This window comes from Pteropus medius, unplaced genomic scaffold, assembly GCF_902729225.1.
Source record: "Pteropus medius unplaced genomic scaffold, Ma_sr-lr_union100, whole genome shotgun sequence".
Taxonomy (NCBI): domain Eukaryota; kingdom Metazoa; phylum Chordata; class Mammalia; order Chiroptera; family Pteropodidae; genus Pteropus; species Pteropus medius.
This window is the reverse complement of record NW_024349801.1, coordinates 22,350,478-22,374,614: the sequence shown is the minus strand read 5'-3', so window position 1 is coordinate 22,374,614 and position 24,137 is coordinate 22,350,478. Positions and strand designations below refer to the sequence as shown.

The 24,137-nt window shown below is 38.0% G+C and overlaps 1 protein-coding gene across 1 annotated transcript in view; it reads right to left on the bottom strand.

Annotated features, from left to right (window-relative positions):
* Window positions 1-24,137, bottom strand: part of SHC4 (SHC adaptor protein 4) — a 108,246-nt gene that overhangs the window by 51,961 nt on the left and 32,148 nt on the right. The window contains exon 2 of the mRNA XM_039888189.1: window positions 23,033-23,103. Coding sequence (XP_039744123.1) covers window positions 23,033-23,103 — 71 coding nt within the window. The remainder of the gene's footprint in view (window positions 1-23,032; window positions 23,104-24,137) is intronic.

The window sequence follows — 24,137 nt, the reverse complement described above, 5'->3', positions numbered from 1 at the left end:
TCCTCTCTGTGGTGTTATGAATAAAAAGCTTCATAGTATCTCAGCACCAAAGACAATTAAATAAAAAAGAATCTGACATTAGAGGAAGTTTAAAGGGATCGGGAGAGAACTGAACTTCAAGGTGGTCTCAAATGGAGCCTTATTGACTTAGTTACTGCTACAAGCAACTGAGCTTTCATGTAATTTCACAGAAGAAACGAAAATCAATAACGAATTTCCTCCTTTGCTTATTTTTCTGCCCTTACTATATATTGCACTTCCTGAGAGAAAGGCATTACTAAAATAAGTAGTTGTTCCTTAATGGAAGTGGTAAACGAACTGGCGCCCTTCTTTCCAGAAATGCAGTTAGAACTAAGAGCTTTTGTCTCTGGGACTGAGCATTCAAAACCGCTCAAGCTTTCACTTGCATAATATGAACCTTCGCGTTGTGGCTTTCAATACATATATTAAACTTTTCACAAAGCAAATGGAAATCTCTAAGCTCTTTCCCAGATACCCCAGAGATCATTGTTTAAATTAGTAAAGTATATTAACACACACACACACACACTAACTATAATTTTTATATATAACATTTCATGAAAATATTTTCTGAGATGTTTTTGAAGGAAGGAGCAATCAGAGAGAGGAATACAGACCCATTAGAGAGAAAATAAAAATATATATTTGTGGGGGGAAGGGTGGTGTGAGGGAGAGAGAGAAATGCAGAGTAATTTCAGTGTTCTTCTAGTAGACACTTTGGAAAGATAAGTAGGAGAATTCCCAGAGATGCTAGGCATCATTTTGGATTCATAAGATATAATTTTAGTTCAGATTCCTTTTTTTCTGGATAAATGAAACTCTTCTCCAAGGTATTATCTTGTCTGGTTTTGCATAATTACCTGAAACCAAAAGATAGAATGACTTTATAGTTGAGCATATTTTTTCAGGATTTTATATTTATTGTTTCTCTAGAATTCCAAATATTCTAAACTGTTGTCTCTTGAGTCAAACAGAAGGATAACATAGCGGGCTGGGCTCTTTTGTTTGGTCCATCGGTGTTTCGAGTCTTCTTAATGGTTATTCAATAATTGATGAGGTGCATATAATTGTTCCAAATTGGCCTCTGGTCTTGCCAAAATAACTAGTGCAGGCACCCCACTAATTTTTTGGTATTTTATAAAGAAGTATTATAAGAAAGTTATTATCAGATCCTTTATTCCATGAGAGCCTCCTGGTCTTCCGGAGTGCTTTGGTCTAAAAAGTTCCTTGTTGATGGTCTAAAGTAAAAGTAGAAACAAAGGTGGGTATTGATGCTGCTAAGGATAATAATAGTTATTATTAGAAGTTGTTACTTTTTGTACAGCGCCCTGTAGTTTTACAAAGTGCTTTCTCAGAGTTATGTTGTTGTTGTTGTTGTTGCTTTTTTTTTTTATTTTATTTTCATACTGTCAGTGTCTTCTGACAAAAAGTAAAGTTGTGAATTTGAATTAAAGAGAATGCTTTATAGCATGAGCACCTCTCAAGGAGTGTTTAGACGGGTGAACCTTTCTGGCAAAGTGGAGTTTGGAAATTCCAGACAGAGGGAAGAGCATGTGCAAAGAAACCAAAACACAAATTATAATATGAGGGGAGCTACAAGTCCTCTTTGATATTACTAGAACATTAAGTACGGTAGAGCAAGAGTGAACAAAAGCTAATTCAAGTATGAAAATTTTTTCAGTAAAGGGCCAGATAGTAAATATTTTAGACTTTGCTCTGTTGCAGCTACTCAACTCTGCCATTGTAGCTCAAAAGCAGCCACAGACAATAGGTAAACAAATGAACTTGGCTGTGTTCCAATAAAACTTTATTTCTAAAAATAGGCAGCTGGCAATATTTGGCCTGGGGGCCATAGTTTGCTAACCCATGGATTAGAAAATTCACACAAAAAGAGACGAAAACTGTTCAGTTTTAAAAAAGAAAAAAACAGGAAAATGTTCACATTTATTATAACTTTAAAATTGAAAATTAAAACAACTACAAAATACTTCACTCTCATTAAATTAGCAAAAAAAAAGTGAGAAAGTTCAGTGTTGGGAAAGATGGGAATAATTCTACTTTAGGTATATTTATTCACGGCTGGAGGTCTTGATTAGTATTAGTACAATCTTTTCAGAGAGTACATTGGTAAAAGTTGGCAAATGTCATAAAATTTATCAAAGCTGTTGACAAGGTAGAATTTGTATTGAAATAACATTGAGTATGTATATAAAAGGACATTTACCTTAGAATAAAAAACTAAACCCAAAGCTTATCATATAGATATAAAACATATCAATATAAATATTGCCACTTGGAATGTTAAGTAGGATATGAGAGCTATAGAAATGGGGGGATCTATATAAATTAGTGGGAAAAAAGTAGGACTGAATGGTATATACATAATGGTAGCAGCTATGTAAAATTAATTCTGTATAAATAGTGATATAGAGCTTATAAACAATGAATTGGTTGAAGTGGGTTGTATGTGTGTGTATGTGTGTGTGGCTTATTTCCTGTTTTTGATTCTGTTGATGTTTAGAGATAAACAGCATAATATTTTACTTTTATTATGCAGTTGATCAGATAAATCATCTTTTAAAATATTCAGAGGAATGTGAAGCACATTCCCTCACGCAGGAGTTGTGCTCGTGTGCTGTGGAGAGGTAAGGGTACATCAAGGATGTCCCAATGGAGAGGTGACACAGCCTTTCCCTCTTTTGCCAACCCCTATGCTCATATTACAGATAATAACAGATCTTTATTCCTCTCTCTGCTCCTGTCCAAGCTTAGCCTTTAACTCTTCCATCTTTTCAGCCACTAAATCCAGATTTATCTTTTCAGTTTATTTAGTAGACCTGCCTGTTTCCATTCCCCAAAGTTACATAAAGAAAGAAAATCTCGAACAGGTCTAGCAACACTTTTACATTAGAAACCCCCACTTCAGAATGATGCTTGATGCTGTGGCAGAGCTGAGGTTTTGATGAAGCAGCTCCTATTTGTATTGCCAGGCCCAGCACTAAGGATCTCATTTAGTCTTAGCAATGTCATTTTGAGGTAAGTATTTTGTCCCCGTTTTACAGATAAGTAAACTAAAATTCAAAGAATTAAAATACCTGCCTCCAAATAGAGCAGCTGATAGTGGGAGAGAGAAAACGCAAATTCAAGTCTAACTTTAAAACTCACACTCACTCAGGGAGGGACCATATTGCCAGGGACATGAAAAGGAAGGAGGACCAGGCTCACGGCTTTAGGAGAAGTAAATTGGGTGTCCTTCCTTCCCTCGCTCACTCCCTAATAGCGTGAGGGCTCCTTTTTGGCCGATCCTTAATGCCAATTTGGCTGAGGTAGACTGCCAAGGAGATAGGGCTAAGTGGCAGGGGTCAACTCTGGAAATGGCTCACATGGATGCCACTAGCCTTTCCCAGTCCTTTGCTTTCTATGCATTGGCTGTTATCTTCTTATGGGAAAAAAAGAGCATTCAGAGCCCAGCCCAGCCATATGCCCAAGCAGGCAAGCGCACATGTGTATTTACAGATGTGCGCTTGCCCGCTTGGGCATATGACTGGGCTGGGCTTTCACTCAGAACTTTAAATCAGTTGAGGCACTGGAAACTTCACAGATTTTGAAAATCTCTTGTTATCCAACTTTACTCAGAAGATAAAGGGGGAAACTTTCTTATAAACATGCTTTTAAAAAGTAGTTATATTGGATACCATGTACACAGCAGCATGATTCACAATAGTTAAAATGTAGAAGCAACCCAAGTGTCAATCAACAGATGAATGGATAAGCAAAATGTGATGCTGTACGTACATACAATGGAATATTATTTAGCTTTAAAAACAAAGGAAATTCTGACACATGCTACAACATGAATGCACCTTGAGGACACTATGCTAAGTGAAATAAGGCAGTCGCAAAAAGATAAATATTTCACGATTCCATTTATATGAGGTATTTGGAGTAGTCAAAATCGTAAAGACAGAAAGGAGAATGGTGGTTGCCCCGGGTCTGGAGGGAGGGGAAAATAGGGAGTTATTGTTTAATGGGTATAGACTTTCAGTTTTACAAGATGAAAAGAATTATGAGGTTGGATAATAGTGATAGCCGTACAAGAATAAGAATTTATTTAATAGCACTGAATATATACCTAAAATGGTTAAGATGGCAGATTTTATGTTATGCGTATTTTACCACACGAAGAAAAGAAAAAATACCCCCCAAAATAGTTATTCATTTTTTTTTTTTTTTTTGGATTTGAGACTCTGAAGAGAGTCACAGACAGTCTCTCCAATAAAAGGCCTGTGTGTACAAACTTTTCTATTCAGCTTTAGAGGGCCCACCATCCCCCTTAGAACAGCATCTGTGGGCCCCTTGGGAATCCACAGATCCCAGGTTAAGATCCACTGCTTTAAAATAACCTCTCAAATTCTTTCCTTGCTGATAGTCATGTTAACAAATCTTCTGAAACTCCAGCCAGGGAAGACAGAAATATACCCGCATTTTGTTGCCTTTCTTTACAAAGATCTTTTCTTCCCCTCAGACTGGGACCAAGAGATTAACTGTAATATTTTCAAGAACAAATAGTACTTTCAATGCTTTTCTGAAGTTTCAGCTACCCCCTCCGACCTAAAGTGTTGACTTTACAAATGCTGAGGAAAAAGAAAACAGAGAACCCCAAACAGGGGTTTCTCACAGGACCTGGGGTGCCCCTGCCATCCCAGCTCAGCCTGCATTTCTGCATAACCTTTTTAGAACTGACTTGCTATGAGACATTCTCCAGCTAACATTCAGCAAACGTCCTGTCTTAGAGGAACAGAATTTTTGGAGTTTAAATGGCTAAAGATTTTCACCCTGGGAGCTTGTATTAGAAGGAAAGAGGGAGAAACACCCCACAGCACCAACAGTGGATACTTTGTTTATTGTTTTGCCACATGAGAGAGAAGGGGAGAAGTGGGCTGATGTAAGAGAATGAGAATGCAGATGAAGATTTGCTTTTAAGCATATAAAACCCTGCCTACGCCATAAGACCAAAAAAAGATATTTTGTCTGTCTTAACAGAGTCCAAACGAATCACGCAGACAAAGCCACCTTTCTTTATCAACCCCTAGCAACTACAGTACTTAAGTTATAATTTTTCTGTGTCTTTAACCCTAAAACAGTTAAGCTCCTCTGGAAGCAATGTTGCCTAACCACCCACTCACACTCCCTCCTCCCCGCCCCAATAACTTTATTTTTAAGTTTGGAAGGCAATATCATAATCTAAGACAAAGTGGCTCATTTAATAGGGGGGAGGGCTGTGGGACAGATAGTTTCTAGTGAAGGCCATAATGCAGTTCTTCAGTAAATAGGAAAGCCAGAAAACGTGTAACATGAAACTAGGCAAATGGCCCACTGGAATGGTTAAAGGCAGCTCTCCCTACCTCCCACCACAACACCAGGCACACACACACACACACACACACACACACACAGTAGCACACATGTATACACAGTGGAGTAGTTTCAGTTTTGTCCAGGCAAAGAGAAATAAGAATAAATTTTAATCACAGCAAGAGTCTTTCTGAAATAAAACTCAAAAATACTTAAGCAAATAAAGCCACCTGTATTTTCCAAGAGACTTAACCTTACTTTTCATCTCCAACAGGCATCTTTAAAGAAATCAGTGACCAATGTGGAAGAGGCAGGTTGTCACCTGAATGTCTCAAATGGCCTTCATATTGATGAATGAAGGGACTTGTGGGTAAATGCAGACTCCATGGTATTATGTTGTTCCAATTGTTCCAGAGAAAATAGTATCCTCTTTTTTTTTTTTTTTTGAAATCTTGGCCTTTAGAACATCAAAGCTTAGTGATCTATGTGTTCAATTTTGTTGAGTTTGGTGAAATTAAAGACATCCCCAAATTTCTGCAAGCCCTAAGACAGGGCACTTTAGAACATGAGCCTGCCTCTATGGCGATAAACACACAATGAATGCAGTCAATGCTCAGAGACCAGTTGAAAATGGAAAGTTTCAAACTCCCTTTGTGCTGCTATCAAGGGGCATCGCCCATTCAATCTAGGAGGGTAAACTCAACCCATAAAATATATCCTCTCATTTTAGAAACAGGCACTTGGGTCCCAGGGTGGTCACATAAAACCTTTCAACATTGCTCACAGCATTTACTCTCACAATGACTTATCACACCACTCCGTCCAACCTGAATTATATTTAAAATCTGATTTTAAAGTGCATTTGCAATTCTACCCATCTCAAGCAACCACAAAACACAGATTGTTCTGTCTATGCAGTGATTCTGCCCTTTGGCTCTGATGCAAATGTTGGCCCATCCACTGCACTTAAATGAAGTAAAAGACCATCAGGTCCCCAGAATGGCACCTTCCCTACAAGTCTCCCTAATGAATGGAAATGAAGTGCTGATATTCTCCTGTCTCATAATGATTCCCTGTATTGAATCACATATTTCAAAATGCAAACACCTACACTGACGAACTGATGGCTTATGGCCTTCAAAGGTTTAACTTTATGAAAATGACAATAGGGAAATGGGATTGATTTAATACAAAACACGCTGAAATTTGTAAGTCCAAAAGACTGTTCTCTTTCACTTTGGGATAAACTGGACTTTTCTAAAACAGCTCTGTTTTATACAAAATATTCAAAATGTTATAAAGGCATGTCTTTTGGAGTTAGTACGTATACTGACTATTCAATGTGGTCACTTAAGAGTCAAAGCTCATTTAAAAAAAAAAAACAGATCCAACTTAATCACCCACTTTATTCACCACGTTTTACTCCAAATGATGTTTACCTACTACAAAAATTAGGCCTATCTTCAAAACAGGAAGATTTAGCACTATTTAGATATTTAAAAGTGTGTCATAGAGGTATCTATAATACTAAGGAAGACAGCAACTGGTGCAATGAGCATGTTACTTCCACTACTGTTTTTTTAAAAAATAACTCTTTTTTAAGGACCACTTGGCATATATATTATAGATTTTACCTGGTAAATCCATCTTTTTTTAAATGTGTGTGTAGCTCTAGAAAGAAATCAATAATTGACCTGGCCAGTTGAGTCCACTATGGCAAATGATGGTAAGACAACTGAGCACTGCACATTTGCTAAGAATTCACCAGTATAACTATTTAGGTAAGTGGTAATCAAACTATAACGTTCTTAAGAATCAATCAGGATGCTGGTTAAAACGTAGATTCCTGGGACTGTTCCTAGGGATTTTGATTCTATAGGTCTGGGTTGGGGCCTATGTATCTTCAGTTTAACAAGACTCCCAAGTAATCTTGAAGCAGATCACTGCATGGACCATACAGCAGATTAAAGCTTCTACTTCGTCTCACTGTACAAAATCCCTGGTTCTGTGCTCTACAGCTTCAACCACATGGTTACGTTACTGGATGCTAAGGAATTAGGTCACCTGTTTCTAGCGGCTAAGGTAGGAAAAGAAGACTACACCACCTGTACATTTGATGATGTGCCATTTAGGGGAAAATCTGTCTTCAACTTAGTCAATAATCCATCCTCTCCTCTTCCTTTGGTTCCCTTCATCCCTGCCATCTCCTCATAGAAAAGATGTTCACCAGAAGGGATCTGAAGGTCTTAAACCTCTTTGCTCACATCACCCCCTGCACACACAGGTGGTGATGAGTGACCTGCATTCTCTCTCCCATCTGGCAACCTGGATGTCGAGAGGCCTAGTCCATCTGCTCCTCAAAATATATTCATGCTCTAGGCAGTAGTTTTAAACCTTGGCTGTACATTGGGAAAACACAGGGGAGCTTTAACAAAACTTAAAGACTGGGTCTCATCTCCAGACATGCTGATTTAATTGGTACAGGGTGAGGTTTGGAGACTGGGAGTTTTAAAGTTTCCTTCAAGTGTTTCCTACAGAGCTAACGCTGAGAACCACTTAATAGCAGCAGTTGGCAGGCCTTTTCATAAAGAGCGAGACAGTAAAAATGTCAGGCTTTGCAGGCCATATAGCTTTTGTTACAATTACTTAACTCTTCAGCTGTAGCTCAAAAAGCAGCCCCAGACAATACATAAACGAATGTGCCTGCTTCTGTGCCAATAACACTTATGGACACTGAAATTTGAATTCCATATAATTTCCACATGTCGCAAAATACTCTCCTTTTTAAAAATTTTCCCCCAACCATTAAAAAATGACAAAAACTATTCTTGGCTTGAAAGGTGGCAAAATCAAAATCAGGTAGCAGGCTGGATTTGGCCTGTAGGCTCTGGCTTGCTGACCCTTCTTCTGGAGCAGACCATAAATAAATATAAGAGGCTTTGGGGTCAAGTCAGCTATCAGCTTGTGCATGGCAGAAAACCTATTAAAACACGACCTTTTAATCTTTACAGACAAAGACTATGTATTTGTATTTTGGATGAGGTCTTGCTCAATTTCTTGGCATAGGAAGCTATGTTTTATAAGAGATGAGTCTTCTCTCATATAAATATAAAGATTACAGAATTCCTTTTACAAACTCTAAATTATCGTTTATATTCTTTGTCTCTCCTACCAGCACTCAGTGGAGGGAGAATAAGGAGAACTGAAATATATATATATATCAACTAAACTTCTTTATGTGATGCTATGTACATGATCCAGTACAATGTGCTTGGGGGAATATAGAAATAAACAAAAGTACAAAATTATAGTAAATGTTAATAGAGAAAAAAGTTGAGAGTTCTAATTTATCTATAACACCTTTATGATAATAGAGAGTGAAGAAAGGCTGGTTAAGTGGGCTCTGCAATCAGACAACCAGAATTCAAAATCTAGCTGTCGCCTACAAGCTGTGACCTTATACAAATTTTTAAAATTGTCTATGTCTCAGTTTCTTAAATATATAAAGTGGGAATAATAGTAGTGCTTTGAATAACGCCTCAGTAAATATTAGCCATTATTATTGCTTTATCCTTATAACGCCTGCCACCTTTAAGAACTGGGTCTAACCTACGTTTTACAATGCCTCGTAATCAGCGGAGTAGTCTTTGTGTTATAACTAGAATGCTATAGATAATATGTTGTACAAGAGGTCCAATTATATCCATCATGCAAATAGTAATGAATAGTACAAATTTCTAGAAAGGCAGAATGCCTATCTGATTTTCTTTAGATACCCCATGGCACCTAGTAGTTTATCTTGAACGTACTATATGTTCAATATGTAAATGTTTAGACAGTTCTATGCCATGAAACAAAGTATGATGCTTGTTCCCTTATATAACCTGCATCCCTCTTCGGAATGGAGGTACTCATTGCCCCAGTCACTGGAGTATTCACTGCTAATAGCTCACAGCTGGGTTCCTTCCCCAGAAATTGTCCTCTCTTTTAAGGCAGTTACCTTGCCCACAGACATGGCCCTTCCCCAGAGGCAATGGGCAACCAGTGACAGGTCAAAATGGGGTACAAAGACCTGGTCTCTTTGCCCATGAGATCTGCGGAGGTGGCTATTGAGAGGGCATCACTATTCAACCTCCACCCTGCCCAGTCCTGCATCCTTTACTCCCTAACATGTCGGTTTTGAGAGCCCTCCCAGTAAACCTTTTGCATTTAACTCTCCATCTCATAGTCTGTTTCTAGATACAGCCTAAGACCTGCTAGTAAGCTGTTGCTGGAATTCGGCTACTTGACATTGGCAAATACACATAACTAGAGGATGTCTTTCCATTTTAAGAATCTGTATCGTCACAGATGATAGTGAAAAAAAAAAAAACATTTTCAGATAAATTCTCATAAGTGGCTCAGATGATGCACTTGGATCAAAAAATCCACCCTCTCATTGTTCGCACACACATGAAAATACACGTCTTCCTAGAGTAGGCGCAGCTCTCACAAACTACAGCTCATGTTTAATTAAAGGGGTCAGAGCTGTGTACTCATCCCAGTAGGCATTTTTCAGTTTTCCCAAGGAGAATACCAATAGGAAACGAAACAAATCTGCTGGGCAGGTGGAGAGATACAGCAACTGTCCTGCATTTCCTTTGGCCACAAAGCTCTCTTTTTGTCAAAGAAAGGACTCTCTCAAGCTGAGATTATTTTTTAATGAATTTTGAGTGCCTCCCCCATCTAGCTTACGCTTACCAAAAGAAACTTCATCATTGATTTTTCTAGCTATGTATACATATACCTACAGCAGAATTAAAATCCGCTGCTCTGGCATTCCCTCGGCTTTGCCCTTGTCTTTTTTTAAAAACAAAAACAAAATAATAAAAACATCCAGATGCTTTTTTGTGATTTCCAGGGGAACCACTTTCTCAAAAATAAGGAGTTTCCATATGATCTGTGGTCCAACTGGTGACCTCATTTTGAAATCACTGGATAGATTTCCTTTATACCTGTGGTCCTCAAAGTGTGGCCCCTGACATCTGGGAACTTGTTAGACATACAAATTCTTGAGTTAAACTCTCTTGGAGTGGGACTTTAACATTCTGTGCTTTAACATCTGGGAACTTGTTAGACATACAAATTCTTGAGTTAAACTCTCTTGGAGTGGGACTTTAACATTCTGTGCTTTAACAAGGCCTCCAGGTGACTGATTCTCTTGCATGCTAAAGTTTGAGAACCACTGTCTTGACACAATTTTTTTTTTTTTTTTGCCTCAGTAGAGACCATAAGAGGACATTAAAAGTATCCTCACCTACAGATTTATGAGCATCTTTATGAAGACCTTTCCAGAGAGAATTCACAAACCAGGAATTTGGCATCTTGTATATAAGCCAAATTCCAACTTGAAGATTGTGTTTCTTTATTCTGTAACTTCTAGCTTTCAGCATTTCCCTGAGTTTTGTTCCTTAAAACTCATTTATTTTTGATTGAGACATAGTACACAAGAGTCAACCAGATCCGATTTCTGGTTCCACCAGTTATTAATCTACTATATAATTTCTATAAGTCTCAGTATCTTCATGGGCACAATAGGATTAACAGTAATATCTACATTATAAATATTAACTTCTGTGATGATAGCAATGCTGATGATAGTAGCTATTAATAATAAACTACTGTGTAGATTGATTGCTAATGGTTGAAACTGTATTAAAGTCCCTGAAGTAGAAAGAGGTTGAAGTTCAGCCAATTTCATGTACATTGAGGAATCCTCTTCATCTGAATCAACTTCTTGGACTCCAAGGCTCTCTAAACCAAAATGAGTATCTTCAGTGAATTCATTTCTATTCCTTTGTTCAATAATCTATACAAATGGTGCACATGTGTGGAACACTCTACCATGAAGCCAGGGACCTGACCCAATTGTCTAAGATCTCCCCATTCTGGAATTTGCCTTAGTTCAGGATGCCATATTCCATGTTTATAGATCATCTAGGTGTTTTCTTTTCTCTGACTACCAGCAATAACCATGGAGACTTCAAGACTGCCAGAGTCATCTCAAGACCTATGAGAAGCCTGGAACCTCTCCGTTAATCAATATTTATTGATCCAACTATGTCCTAGGCACTGTGGCTCTGAAAAATGCCAAGCCCATGGACTAGGCCCATGGACCAGAGAGAACCTTAAAGCCCAAAGATGATAAATGATGGAGCCCTTTTGATTGTTTCATTGAAACTGGACCATAGGGGACCCAATTCCTTCTAGCCAGACATAGTCTGGGGCACTCTCTGAGCTTTCCCATCCAACTACAGTGTTAGTATTTCTTGGAACAGTGGTTCCAAAGGCCTATTCTACTTGCATTGTTAAATGATTCAGACCAAGAGGTGACCACTGTGTCTATCAAAATCAAAATTAGAAATCTACTCTCTTGTTCCCGGAGAACACTTGCACAACGTATAATTGGGAATGCTTGAAAAAGCCACAAAAGGGAGATACTTGAACGCATTACATGATAAAGAAGGCCGGGGCTTGGGTGGTGGGGGCGGGGGGGCAGGAATCACTGTAGAAATCTATTTCATTCAGCTATCAGAGGTAAAAATACTGGGGTCTCCCCAAAAGCATAGGTTTTAACACTCATGCATTTTAAGTTCTGAATTAATTCGTTTCTCTGCAAACACTTGAGTTCATTCCCTGCTATCCATTCTTAGACATGGAAAAATAGATAAGTAGTCTCACTTGGGTCAGTGAATATCACCTATTTGAGAGAATGTGTGTGTGCATGTGTTTGTGTGATACCTGCACATCTGTAAGTTTCTATAGATTCATATGGATAAATTAGCAGGGCCTGGATTTCACTGCAACATATTTTTAGAAATCACTTCGTATAGTAGATCATATTTTCCATGGAAAAGATGCTATAATTGGGAGTTTTATTCCTGACCAAAGGCTCCTTGGCAAATAAAACATAGACACTGTGCAAAGCCTGTTGTGGAACAAAAATAATGACCATTTTACAAACCTCTATAAATATCTAAAATATCAAAACAACACCCTAAGTCCTAGAAAAGGGGCCTAAACATATACAATACCTAGCCATGTAATCTCAAAGTTTCCTTCACTACATAAAAACGCAACTTCATTGAATTATGTTCTAAAATTAGAGCACTAACTAAAATAACATGAAACATTTGATTAACAATTTTGCAAACCTTACATTTTAATGGAGCATTTGGGGGATGATTTAAATAGTTCCAATCTCTCTCTTAAAAAAAAAAATGCCCAAAGAAATTGATCTAATGTCTACTTTTCCTTTTGAGGTAGAAATCTATTTTTTATTGCATCTACTACCTCCATTTTACAAGGCTCTTTCTCCTCTTGCTTTTTCCTCTCCTCTTCTTTCTCTTCCTCCTCCAGCTGCTCCCCTTCTCATTATATGACTATTATGGAACTACCATATTGCCACAATGTAACCCAAAGATGACTGGTCCAGGATTAGGCCTAATCACCAGTTTATCTGGTAATTTGATCCCTAAGAGAACCAGAGATGGGGAGTCTGTACTCCTGCTGCTGAGGCCTCGGGAGCCCAGACCTCTACCCTTCTGCAGATTCGTTCATTGCTCCTCAGGTTCCATGAGCTTCCCCAAGATATCCCCCTTTTAGTTTAAGCTAGGCAGAGTCATTTTCTGTTACTTAAAGCCAAAAAGACTCAATAAGTACACCTCCAGCAAATAGATGCACTTAAAATTACTTCTTCCACCTTAAAGTTCCAATCAAACAAGTAGTATTCATACTTAATGACCTAGAAAATGGGCACAGTAAGTGACAAAAATATGTTACAAATTAATATGCACCATATAATCTCACTTTAGTTTTTAAACATATGATAGAAAAATTTTTACACCAAACTGTTAGTCTTGGTTACCTCTAGTGATTTGTCTGATTTTTCTCTATTTTATCCTACTTCTCAACTCCAGATTTATGTTTAGTAATTAGGAAGAAAATCACAAAAAAATTTTAAGAATCAGATGCCACACAGAGGATTGACATCAGTGATGATGATGATCGCAGTCATGTAATTCTTTCACTTAAAAGTGATCTTTAAAGATGAGTCAGACCTGCCTTTATTCCCTTAATTGTCTCCCACCGTCTTAGTCTACTCACAGCTACAAAAGCAGTTTCTTAGCTTCAAACCATAGCAATGTCATTAGGAAATAATAAGTGCTATAGGGACAGGATTTGGAGTGGGAGTAACAGAGTTTGAGCCCCAGCAAAAGAGCTGTGCGTTCTTCAGATGGTCACTTACCTTCTCTGAGTGTCAGCTTCCCTTGTTCTAAAACGGGGAATTGTAATACCCTCTTCTTGGGGTGAGTGTGCAGCTTATAAGGGAATGTAGATGCAAAAGCTCTGCGCAGTGCTAAATAAATTAGCTGCTCTCTCCTCTTGTCCTACAGCAGCCCTTTCTGCCAGTGTGGCTTTTGATTGGGCTTCCTTGTCAAGAAATTAGAGGAGGCCACTATGCACTCCTTACCAAATTCTCTTGACTGTAGGACCTGCTGGAAACTCAGGGCTGAAGCCTCAGTTATCCTCTTCTTATTGGCTTTACACTCTTTTGACAAAATAACATTAATTTGTACAATATTGAATACTCCAAAAATATAATTCATCTAATAATTAAACTTTTTAAAATTGTAGTAAAATATACATAGCATAAAATTTACCACTGTAACTGTTTTTAAGCATACATTTCAATGGCATTGAATATATTCACATTGTTGTGTAACTATCACAATCATTCATCTATAGAACTTTTTTATCTTCCCAAACTAAAACTCTGTACCCATTAAAGCACAAATGCCCTCCCCTCCACCAGCCCCTGGAAAGCACCATTCCATTTTCTGTTTCTGGATTTGACTACCCCAGGTATTTCATATAAGTGAAATCATACAATATTTGTCTTTTGTAGCTATCTTATTTCACTTAGCATAATTTCTTCAAGGTTTACTATGGTCTGAAAGCTTGTGCCTCTCCAAAATTTGTATGTTTAAATATTGACCCCCCAAAGTCATGGTATGAGTAGGTGGGGTCTTTAGGAGATAATTAGTTCATGAGGGTAGAGCCTTCATGAATGAGATTAGTGCTCTTATAAAAGCTATTTCAGGACTCCCTAGCCCCTTCTGCCACGTGAGGATACAATGAGAAGTCTGCAACCTGGAAGAGGGCCCTCCCCCGACCATGCTGGCACCTTGATCTCCGACATTCCAGCCTCCAGAACTGTTAGAAATAGATTTCTATTGTTTATAAGCTACCCAGTCTGTAGCATTTTGTTGCAGTAGTCTCAAAAGACTAAGACCAAATCCATCCATTTTGTAGCACGTGCCAGAATTTTCTTCCTATTTTTCAGTTTCATTGAGATATAACTGACAAAATGGTAATATATTTAAAATGTATGACATGAAGACTTGGTATACATATACACTGTGAAAGGATTCCCACCATCAAGCTAATTAACACCTCCATCACCTCACGTATTTACTTTTTTTGTTATTGTTGAAAATGCTTAAGATTTAGTCTCTCAGGCAAACTTCAATTATACAATTGAGTATTATCAACTAATAATATCACCATGATATTATATATAATATAATAATATGTAATAATAGTATCATCATGATCTACATTAGATCCGGAGACCTTAATCATCTTATAAATGACAGTTTGTACCCTTTTACCAATATTTCCCATTTCCCCCACCCTCCACCCTACCCCTGGCAACCACCACTCTATTCTCTGTTTCTATGAGTGCAACATTTTTTTGTCGTTCAACTTTTTCTTTTTCTGTAGATTCCACATATAAATGATACCATGCAGTATTTCTCTGTCTCTGTCTGGCTTATTTCATTTAGCATAACGCCCTCCAGTTTCAGTAATGTTGTCACAACTGGCAGGATTTCCTTCTTTTTTAAGGCTAATATTCCACATTTTGTTTATTCATTTATCTGTCAATGAATACTTGGCTTACTTCCACATTTTGGTTATCGTCGATAATGCTTTTATAAACATAGGTGTACAAACATCTGTTTGTGTCCCCGCTTACAATTCTTTTAGATATATACCCAGAAGTGGAATTGCTGAGTCATATGGTAATTCTATTCTTAATTTTTTGAGGAACTCCCATACTATTTCCCATAGTCACTGCATCAGTTTACATTGCCACCGTAATACACAAGAGTTCTCAATTTCTCCACATTCTCACCAATGTTTGTTATTTTCTTTTTTTTCTTTCTATAATAGCCATTTTAATGAGTGTGAAGTGCTATCTCATTGTGATTTTGATTTGCATTTCCCTAATGATTAGTGGTGTTGAGACTATTTTCATGTGCTTACTGATCATTTGTATATCTTCTTTGGAGAAAAGTCCATTCAAGTATTTTGCCCAAGTTTTAATAGGGTTGTTTGTTTTTGTTGTTGTTGAGTTGTACGAGTTCTTTATATGTTCTGGATATGAACTCTTTATCAGATACATGATTTGCAAATATTTTTCACGTTCTACGGATTGCTTTAGTAATTATACTTTTTGATATTACATCTGTTCATTCAAATAGTAACTGTGTATTTGTATGTGAGAGACATTGTGCTATTGACTCTGAGCAAAAAGGTGCTGTTGACTGTCATGCCCTCTGTTTCTTCATCTAACTCTATCATGCTCTCAGGGCCCTTCCCAATTGCTTGGAAACATTTTTTTTTTTTTTTTATTACTAGATCTTTGAAGTCTTCTAAAAGGAATTTAATTGGCTATTTCATCTCAGATATCTGAGAAGCGTGATTTTAGTTCTAAATAAGCTGTGAGGAACTGGGGAGCAGTGGAACTTGAAACTAGAAGAGGTGGTAGCTGTACACACACACACACACACACACACACACCGAAACCTCCAGCAAGAGCTTTCTGACACCTACACATGTGTGAAAGGCAGTACTTCCACTTACACCAGTGTTTGCCTAGGAGTGTTTGACTGTTATGTTTTATTGTAATTGTTCTCACTGGCCAACAAAGGTCATAAATCTTGACCCTGGAATACCAGATCTTTACTGGGGTCTTAACATTCTTTCTTGACCAATGAACAATGAAACTGGTTTTATCCAACCATGTATATCCCGTCTCAGGCAGAGTGCGTGTTTTCAATGTTTGGCATGATCACTATGAACTAGAATTTTAAAACTCCTGAGTTTTTTTCTCCTTAACACTCTTCTCAGTACATTTTTTCATTGGAGAGCATTCTCTTCTTGTCTGGCAAGTTAATAGACTTGGCCTTTTATCTCCCCTCTGATGGTCTTTATTTTGCATGCTATGTGGGCTGTGATCCTACTTCTAACTCCATGGCCTCCTTACAAGTCAACACAGAACCCACACACCAGTTGCCGTACAGGCACTCTAAGCTTTACCAAGAGATACACACACCTATCCATGTGTAGCTGCAACCAATCTCATTCCTAAAATCCTCAGGAAATTTAGATAAATGCCAGCCTGTGTTTAAACAGATATATTAATTTAGCCACCTAACATGCAGATATTTGACCTCTTCAGAATACTTTTCCTCTTAATGTTCACATTTCTTAGAAGCCACATGCACATGACTTTACGTCAAAGTTCAGCTGCATCCTGGACCTGCTTTGCATCTAATGGATGTACACGCACACACGCGCGCGCGCACACACACACACACACACACACACACACACACACACAGAAATATCATTAGTCTGTGAAGAACCGCCTTTAATGTCCTATTGAAGCCAAATAATCAAAGTTTCAAGCTAGTGAATTAAATCTGCAGAATCACTGCTCAGGAGCAATAACATTTTCAATGAGAAATTAGTCTAATTACAATATCTTCTGAATTACTAATTCTGCATCCTTGTAGCTTTACTTAGTACCAGATCACCCGAACAACTTGCTTATTGTCTAGAGCAGCAGTTCAAAAAATGACACTAGTTAGGGTTTTTCTTCCCCCATAGAATGGAATGGGGCAGATAAATAATCTATGATATGCAGCCCCTTATAAGCAGCTAGAGACAACGAATCTGAGGCCAAGACCCCAAAAAAGGATGTTCACCACCCATTCTCTAATAGCTCCCCCATTTTCCTTCACAGACCCCCAAGGGATAGCAGTTACCTGGTGTGGACAGATCTTGCTCTGGGTGCCTCGCACTTAGTCTGGCTGATTTGTTTTTTTTAACCAAATATGAATTACAAATATAAAACAATAAATGCAAAAAGATGATAGTAGTAAGCCAATGATCCGGAGATCCCTTCCATCAGGAGTGCACCTTGCCCCTTGGGCTAAATTATGTCCTATGATGATGAACTAAATTTCCCTTCGACAGTTTCCTATGAAGTTCTGTTCTTCAGGGTTGGGAGCCAAGCCCTGTCCCACTAGTTGCACTGATAGGGTTTGCCCTTGATGGGTTTATTTCTCCTTCAGTGTCTGAGGCAGGTCCCCACCTAGACGCCAAGAAGTGGACATCCTTAGGGAAGAAAGAAGACTCTTCTTTTCTTTGTATGTTGTGGAAGCTTACTCAAGGGAGGGAAGTCAGGCTTTAGGTTTTAGCGACTTGATTTATTTGCGTGCGTGTGTGTGTGTGTGTGTATCTAATGAGTTTTTTTTTGTTTTCTTTAGCTTTGTTTTAAAAATCATGATGAGGGGGAGGGGGAGATAGGGTAAAAGGGGTCAAATAAGTGGTGACATTAAGGAAGTAAAATAAATAAAATAAATAAATAAAAAGAATAGAAAAAATCGTGTGAGAACATTTTTATAGGAGAGAACAAATGACTATATCATGTTTAGCATAATTTTCATTTTCTCCTTCTCTTATTTCTTTTTGATACTGTCTTCCAAACATTTTGAAGACAATCGTGGCTGTGAGCCTTTGTTTTCCTAATGATCTCATTTCTCTTTACTATTAAGAAAAACTTCTTCGTTTGCCCTTTTCTATGAATACTTGATTACTAAAAATTGAGATTTAGTCCTAAATCAGTCAAAAAAAAATACATGCCTGGGTGAGAATTAATGGAGGAACAATGGCTAAACCTACCCACAGGGCTTTCTCAGGGACTAACTCTGGACTGAGGTACTCCAAGAAGTGTGATGGGAGCTTTCAAAGTAAGTGGCCTCTTGTCTTTTTCTTTTTCTCTGCTTTATTTGAGTGCTTTCTGTGTTCTAAGTCCTGTACATTCTCTCAAACAATTGATGGAAAGGTCTCTCATAAAAGCAAGAATTGTACTCCATCTTCCTCCTTTGTTTCAAATGCTGACCCAATTGGTGTATCTTAATCGTGGCTCCTCCTTTATTACCAGGAATTTTATGTTGCTGTCTCCCTATTATCTGGAATAACATATTAATTAGGATAGAGATGGTAAGACTTAAGTGGGACATAAGCCTGAATACAATTGTTTATATCTGTAGTGGCAAGTAATTACACAAATTTATCAGCATTCACACATGGTTGATTTTATGTTTGATGGTAAATGACAGGAGATAGCTGTGGTCATGCAAAATAAGTTCTGTCCTTTGGAATTCTAACTGATCCATTGAAATTTTTTTCTTGCATTAAGTAGGATTATGAGCAAAATGAAACTTTGTGAATATGTGAAAGTTAAATTTAAAACAGTTTGAAACCTAATTCAATCATAATGTTTTATGACAACATCCAAGACACCTGGTAATAAAACAACTTGAGTAGTAGCCAAACATCAAAATACATAGAAGTCGAGAGAAGAAAGGAGAACAAGAAAAAGAAGAAAATTTTAAAAGAGATAAAAGAGTAAATTTTGGGGAAGCAGGGTGGGAATTGGAGGTTTCAGGGAAAGTGAACCATTTTCTTATGCTGGTCACATGAGAACAATGAAATCATCTACTCAGGGGTAGAAACACACAGTGGCATATGAAGGTACGCACTTCATTGAAAGCAACAGTCTAACATCAAAGTGAGAGGGGGACCTAAAGGAAAGAACCTAATCTCAAAAAAAAAAATGTTCTCACTCATGTAACATATCCACTTGTAGAATATCCCATAAGACCTTGAGTTTTAACAAAGAGTTTCAAAGGTCACTCTCACTTTCAGCAATATGTGAGCTCTTGGTGGGGAAAAGTGAAAATATTTTCTTTTGTATATTGAATTTTATTTGAAATACCGGTGAGGAATCTACTACTAAAGGAAACCAGAGGCAAATTTTAAATGATAATTTCCTGTTAAATAAATTTAGATTTTTGTTAATTCTTTAAAGTGGGACATACCTATATATCTTTTCCCTTGCCTTCTATTTAACCTTCCTTTGTGGTTTTTATCCTTCTCCCATCTGGGTCAGGGAGTCCCAAGTCTGCTGCCAAGTTGCAAGACACAGTACCTCAAACTCTACGTGCTCTGGGGAAGGGGTTCAGGAGCTGGGAAGGGGCAGCATAGAACATGTAATTCTGAAGGAGGGAGACTGCTGTCTGGCCCTGGTGTAAGGAAATTGGCCTCATTGCTTTCAAGCCTCACTATAGACAAGGTCCCTGGGCTAGTGGTGGCTGGAATCTCTTGACTTCAAGTCAAACCACTTGGCACCATTGGGCATCTTGAATCTTGATCCTCCCATCCAGACAGCCTCTTCATCCCCCGAGTGGGAGTCTACTGGAAGTTTTTTCGTATCCACTCTTGAAAGAAGATATACACTCTTTACACTCCTACCAAACCACATGCCCATGTTTTGAGCCCTGTCAGTGTTGATGCTATGGATCGATGGTATGCACAGCCATCTTTCCTCTGCCTTAAGCTCTCTTCTCCCAAACATTCCCATGACTGGATCCCTCACTTTATTCAGGGCTTTGCTCAAATATCTTCTCCTTAGAGAGGCCATCCCCACCATCAAATCTAATAAGAAGACCATCACCCTTGAGCTTCACAAAACTGCCCAGAGCACAATCGGCCATGCCTGAAACATATACAGACCCATCTATAAGGAATGACATCTTTGTATTATTACATACAATAATATCTCCTACTGTGTGTATATTAGTCACAAACAGAAACCTGATGGCAGAGAAAGAAATTTTCTTTTACCATTTACTAAACAATAGAAAAATATAGACTTACAAGTTTACAACCATTTAAAAAAATAGATCCTAACAGCAACAACAAAAAATAGACACTTGGCTGGAAGAGGGGAGTACCAACTACCATGGTTCTTCTGCAGAAAAATCTAGCAATCTAATACATCAATAGCCTTCAAGATATTTATATTGTTGGCCTAGTGATAAACATGGAGGACATTATGCTAAGTGAAATAAGCCAATCACAAAAGATAAATACCATATAATTACACTTATAGGAGGTACCTGGAGCAATCAAAATCATAGACAGAAAGTAGAATGGTGGTTGCCAGGGGCAGGGGGTGGCGAATGGGCAGTTATTGTTTAATGAGTAGAGTTTCAGATTGGGAAGATGAAACAGGTCTGGAGATAGATGGTAGAGATGCTTGCACGACAATGTCAATGTACTTAATGCCACTGAACGGTACCCTTTAAAATAGTTATAATGGTAGATTTTATGTTATGTGTATTTTACCACAATAAGAACACTTTAGAATATTTAGCAATAGGAAAATGCTCAAGATGAGAGAAATTATATCAAATATTTTTTAGATTTTCTATAAAAATCATTGTAAGCTCATGTATAGGGAAAACACTGAAAAGATATTCCAAAACACAAAATTAGTAGGTGATATTATGAGAGAGATTCTTTTTCATGCTTTTCAGTATTTTCCAAATGTTCTAAGTAAACATACAGTATTTTTATAATTAGAAAATAAAATGAAATTTAAAAGCCTACCCCTTATATCTCTATCCTCTTACTCGTTACTACTACTTGAAAGTATATTGTGTATTCGTTCCCTTGTCGCAGACTGCTTCCTCAGCTAGAATATAAGTCTCATGATGTCAGAGGCTTCTGCATCCCTAATTCTTGAAAAGTTTCAGGCACTTAACAGGCACTCCACGAATATTCAAGTGAAAGAGAACGAGCCGATGAATGAATGTATGAACGAACAGAAAATCAGTCATTCTCAGGTAAGCACAGTGGACATTCCTTTGTCATGTGCCCCCATTCTTGGAACCTGGGGAGCAGCTTTCTTCCTCCCATCTGTAACTTGCCAGGACTTAAGGAAAGGCTTCCTCCAGATTTAGGGTCATCAGAATAAAATAAAGCCTGAAGTGTATCCCAAGGAGGGCTAACAGGGTAAGAAGTGGTCTCAAAACCATGTCACTTAAAGGGTAGTCGAGGGGACTGAGAATGTGAAAGAGAAGAGTTAAAAGGGAGAAGAAATGCAGCTATCTCTAAATCCTGGAAGATAGTCAGATGGAACCATGTATTCAATAAATATCTGTTGAGCCTTTTCTATGTGCCACAGACTGAAGCAAGCACCAAGAGTACAACCACAAAAAAAAAAAAATCCATAAAACAAACAAACCCCCCCCACACACACACAACAGAATTAGATTTCATCTGTTTGACCAGAGGAATAATACAAATTGGTGAGAAGTTTGGAAAGACAGATTTAGATGCATCATAAAAAAGAGAGTCCAAATAGGGATGTATGGATGTTTGTTTATGTTATATGAAAAAAAAAAGGATTCTGGGGCCAAATAACTTTAGAAAATCTTGAGACAAAGTTAGTTTTTTAAACTATAGCACAAGACTTCTAGAGTGTTTAATATAATACTGTATACTATGATTTTCCTAAAGAGGGATAAGATTCCTTTTCTTAAAGCTCTTGGGTCAACAGGACGCTTTTTCTAGGCCTAGAAGTCCACAGAATGAGCATTAGGAAAAGTCTTCTCTTCATAATGAGAACGTTCGCCTTTGAAATAGGTGGCCTGCAACCCCAGATACAAATGGGCACTGTGGCTTGCCCCTGAGACACACATGAGCACCACATACAAGAGATGCCCAAGTCTTCATTCTAAATCACTCATATCCATCCATTCTCTCACCTTAACCCCCTCATCTCACAATTTTCCCAGTGACCAGTCATAGCACTCAATTATTCTTTCTATCTTGCTTTGAACTTGGCCTTGATGAACCATGCTTTGAATTTCTGCTTCTGATTTACACTCTGTGTAGTGATAATTCTGATTCCTCCCTTAAGCTTCCTGGGGCCACCCTCGGTAAGGCTTCCCCCCAGTTCAACTCTTCCATCCAGCTCACCATACACAGAAGAGAGAGACTCAAACATGGAGTGGACAGTTTCTCATTTCACAGATGCCATAATGAGGAGAGTTGGGCTTTCTGAAGTGAAAGTTCTCCCCTGGTCTTCTTTTTGGCTTCTTCTTCAACAGGTCTCAGATTTTGTAAGGTCCTATTTTTAGTCATAATTTTAAATACTTCTGATACCTGGGAAAGGAGTTATTTCTATGATTGCATCATCTTATCAGTTCTTATATAAAATGCAGATGCTCTACCACACAATTGTGAAATCTTTTACATGATGAGATAAAGCCACTCATCCAAGCTCTACCTTCCAGTTGTGTGAATAAAAACCCATGATGACTTTGAAGGCTTGTATGAAATCCCTGCAGGGAGAAACTCTTGTGACTTTAAAATATAGTTCACAAAGCCCCTCATATTTTTGTTTTCTTACCTTGTAACTTGGGTTCTCATGCCAAAATCCAGTGACCTCATTGATTGCAGCACTTCAATACAGCCCATGTACTGAAATAAGAAAAAGAGAAGAACAAATAGAAAAAAAATAGCACAAAGATGTCTCTTAGCTTCTGAGTGATTTCCTGGGAAACACCTTCAATCAGCTCCTGATATCAAGTTACATTTGCACACTCAGACTGCCGTTGATATTTCTGACCATTAATGGACACATGCCTTAAGCTTCAGTTCCGTTATTAAACATTGGCTAAGTCCAAACTATGATGTCAGGAATGCAAGTAACAAAGACAAAGTTGAGTTCAATGGTCAGGAGTTGGACCCTGGGACCAGACAATGTGAATTTGAATCATGGCTCTGACACTTATTAGTTATGGAACCTCTGTAAGTTACTCACTTTTCTGTATCTCAATTTTGTCTCCAGTAAACTGGGGATACAATTAGAATTGTAGCGAGAGTTAAATTATTTCATGCAGTTGTTCTAAGGGCAGCACCTGATATCTACATGTGCTCAAATATTAGAGGAAGCAAAAATAAATGTGAGACTATAATATAGAAACAATGAATCTTCTAAAGAGATAAAACAAGCATATAAATACAGATAACACAGGATTTAGTAATATAAAAAAGATATTTTTTGCAAAATCATTTATTAAGGAGGTTTAAGAAAGGAAAAAAGTTATGTCTTATACCAAGAATGAGTAAATTTAGCTTAAACAAGGAGTATTGGAAAGGGAAGTGTGACTTATAAAGCTCAAAGGGATTTATATTTAATGTGGCAGCAGTGGGAGCCACGTCAGACTGCTGGTAGAAGAGTGATGTGATCAGTTTATGTTTGAGAAGCCTTATGTCAGCAGAAGTATGAAGGTGGGTTAATAGTGAGGGAATAAGTGAGGCTGCTCCTGTTGAGAGGGAAGTAATGATAGCCCACACTGAGGAGGGATGGCGGCAGTAGGAAGGAGGGGACAGATTCAAGTGACATCACGGAAATAGATACTACGTGATTCGGCAGTTGATTTGATCTAGAGAATAAGAGAGAGGGATGAGTCAAGGATGACTCAGATGTTTCCAGCTGAGGTAGCAGAGGG